The 3283-nt window shown below is 36.1% G+C and overlaps 1 protein-coding gene across 2 annotated transcripts in view; it reads right to left on the bottom strand.

Moving 5' to 3' along the window:
* Positions 1 to 719: 719 nt before the first annotated feature.
* LOC113810728 (telomerase reverse transcriptase) overlaps positions 720 to 3283 on the bottom strand; it is a 13272-nt gene continuing 10708 nt past the window's right edge. For both annotated transcript variants that reach the window (XM_027362358.2, XM_027362359.2), the window contains exon 4: positions 720 to 3147. In XM_027362358.2, coding sequence (XP_027218159.1) covers positions 1443 to 3147 — 1705 coding nt within the window. In that variant the 3' untranslated portion in view covers positions 720 to 1442. The remainder of the gene's footprint in view (positions 3148 to 3283) is intronic.

Below are 3283 nucleotides of genomic sequence, written 5' to 3'. Positions count from 1 at the left end.
AATGTAAAATTCAAAGAAAATGGACACATTCTCTGTCATACATATGTAGGGGACACTTAGTTAAGCCGATTTTTATCTAAAAAATGTTGAAACACTCTATCATTTATTTTGTCATACGTAGTATGAACGAAGATAACCTTACTCCCGTAATGAATTACTGTTCAGTTATGAAGCACATAAGCTGGGGGAGTTATTAATACACATCTTATATTCAAATATTCTCCAGTCAAAACACGTATGGAGAGAGGGGGATAAAATACAGTATATTCCTGACCATTGATTACTGTGCTTAGAATTCGGAGACAAAAAATACGCATTTTTTTTACTTTCCCGTAAGAAATGACCCTTTGTAAAATTCAGAATTGACATTTTGTTTCACATTGGCTGGTGCTACCTCTGGACTTCCTGGTATGATGAACCCGGAAATTATATCAGTATGTGCTTTTTACTTTAATCACCAAAACGATTCTAGGGTTCTTGTAGGGCATGAAACATTATAATTATTTATAATTATTGATTTACTAGCAACAAAAAGGAAGACAAGAATAACATATTATCCATGAACTTATTCCGTCCTAGACTGAATATACAATTACTAGAATAATACCTAGTATAAACTGACACATGGGGAAAGCTTTGAACACAATCCCTTAATTGTTAAGCTGTACCTTGCATGGGTTTATGATAATGAAATGTGCAGGATAAAGAATTGAAAAATCTAATGTTTACATTTGTTTATTAAGGCTGTATTTCTTTATCACAGAAGCTATATAAGAAACAGTACACAAAAATATTTATCACTTAAAAACTAATCAAATGGAATTTTATCTGCATACATCAGTAATGATGAATGTGACATAAATGATATGCTTGATAAAACTGATAAATTAAATAAAAATACAAAACACACACACACACACACACACACAAAAGAAACTAAACAAATTATCTAGAGTAAATGTTTCCAGTCATTTTCAATTATGTTTTCATTTGGAATGCATAATAGAATGCAGATTTTTCACACTTCACCTTAGAGTGCCTTGTGCCAAATGAAAGCAAATGTACAGCTCTTAAAATAATAATAATAATAAAAAAAAATCAAAAATATTATACAAATCCTTGGGGAAAGGACTAGGAACACATTTACTTAACAAGATTCTTAAAAAGAAGGAAATAAAATGCCCGAAATACATAAAACAAATCATAAAATGAAAAAAGTACACAAACTAATAAATGGTAAATAACCTCCATATTAAGTTAAATATAAAACAAACACATTATCATGATGTAAAAATGTTATAATATTGATATTACCAATCAATGTATGATTCTGAAAGTTAACAATGTGAATCTGATCCATCATAACAAAAACTGATTTATATTAAAATCACTCAAAGTAAATTCAATTCACATGCATGTGCTTTACAAATGCTGCATATCATTCATACTCGAAGGATATGCTTAGGCAACTTTGGAAGATAATGGTACTGTTCCTCAGGTACAGACATCAAGAGTCGCTTTATGTAGCTTTTCAGGCGTGCATAGAGCATTGACCACGTAGGAATATATGGCATTCTCAAGATAGAACACACAGCACCAACATAAACTACAATAATTACCTCCTTAACAAAAGGCAAGGATTTTCCTGCCTGTGCCCAAGTATTTGTAACCCTTGTACAAACACTACTCCCCACTTTGGCAACAGACTGAGCTATGAAAGCTGTGTTTACTGGCCCCTGTGGTGCAAGTAAAGTTGCTATTAATGAAATTAGCCGTGCTCCTGCCATAAAGCCAGCACGCCATATATTGGCAACTAATCCTGTAGGTTTTGTATATGTAGGATCTAATACTACTTGAGGCAGCCGTGCTAAGCTCACCTGCTGCAATCGGAGAGCTACTAACTGCCCCGGAGATTTGTACTTGTTCAGACGAAGGGAGTATCTAGGTAAGCCAGATGACAAGGAGGCACCATCTACCAAAATCTGACGAGATTCTGAACACATAACAATTCCACGAAAAGCAACTCGCTGTCCACAGCCAGATTGAAGGTTGTGCTGAGTTTTTCTTTCATTAATAAAGCAATTGAAATCTGGAAACCCTTTCCTCATGCGAGTTAGAAATGCATTAGCCTGACTAGAAGATGGAGTCACATACAAGAAATCATCCACTGACCGTAGTATTATGCTATCACCTTTATTGAAGTTGACTAGATGTAAAGCACACATAGCTGAGTAATACAACTCACAAAGGGCACCAGACAAAGATCCACCTTGAGGGACACCACGATTTGCAAGTACACACTGCCTTTGTGTTACTTTGGCTACCTGGAGTGTTATTGTCTTCATCAGAGAGGGTGTCAATTGCCCTGTATGTACTTTTATAGGCTCACCACACTGGACAAGAGGATATCCTCCCTTCACAAGTGGACTTGTAGGCTGGTCAGTCTTGTCAAGCAGTATGTAGGATTTCTGTGATGGAGCTTTGCTGGAACACTGAAGAGCAGAATAGCATCCAAATTTTAAAATAGGTGGTAGGTTAGATATGCCTCTCTGAATCAACATCTTCAGAGTTTCATGATTAATAGATCCATATGCATCTTGCACATCAACTCTTACAAAATATAAGGGTTTGGACTCTCCTGTCAAATAAACCCTTTTAAAATAATTGGCCCAAGTACTATGTAAAGCTGATAGAGCTCTCACTCTCCAACTCCCACATTCATACACCTTTATCATTTCCCTTAGCATAAGACGACAGTGCAGTGCTGTTATTCTTGAGAGTCCGGCCATGCCTGCAGGAATAATTGGCCTTACGCCATGGGCTTTTGGTAGAAATCGAAGGCATGGAATGCTTTTCACAATTTTGACCCCTTTACAATTGTTCCGATCCTCAGTTTTTAATGCTCGTGCCTCAGAATGTGAAAGCAGGCTGCAGAAATTGCTCTTAAGTAACTTGCTGACTCCTTTGTTGTGAACACACTGCCAAACACGTTTTCGAAAAAATAATAACTGATTACGTCGCACTGCCGTTTCAGTAACATAAAAAAGAGCATGGATGACAGTCATAATCAGCCTTCTGAGGATCCAAAGCCAGACCTTGGCAATGACATAGGTGTAGTGGCAGAATCTTCTCAGCCTTAGTGCCCACCTGTAAATACAGAAGAACAATTCCTAGTATAAATTGATAAATTGGGAAAGAAAAAATCTATGAACACAATGTTTGTACTAGTACTGTACTGAAATAAGAAGATAAATAAGAAATGAGAGTCTAAACCTGAATTATT

The sequence above is a fragment of the Penaeus vannamei genome, chromosome 34 (assembly GCF_042767895.1).
Source record: "Penaeus vannamei isolate JL-2024 chromosome 34, ASM4276789v1, whole genome shotgun sequence".
Classification (NCBI taxonomy): Eukaryota; Metazoa; Arthropoda; class Malacostraca; order Decapoda; family Penaeidae; genus Penaeus; species Penaeus vannamei.
Note: the sequence above shows the minus strand (reverse complement) of the source record. Positions and strands in the feature narration are given on the sequence as shown.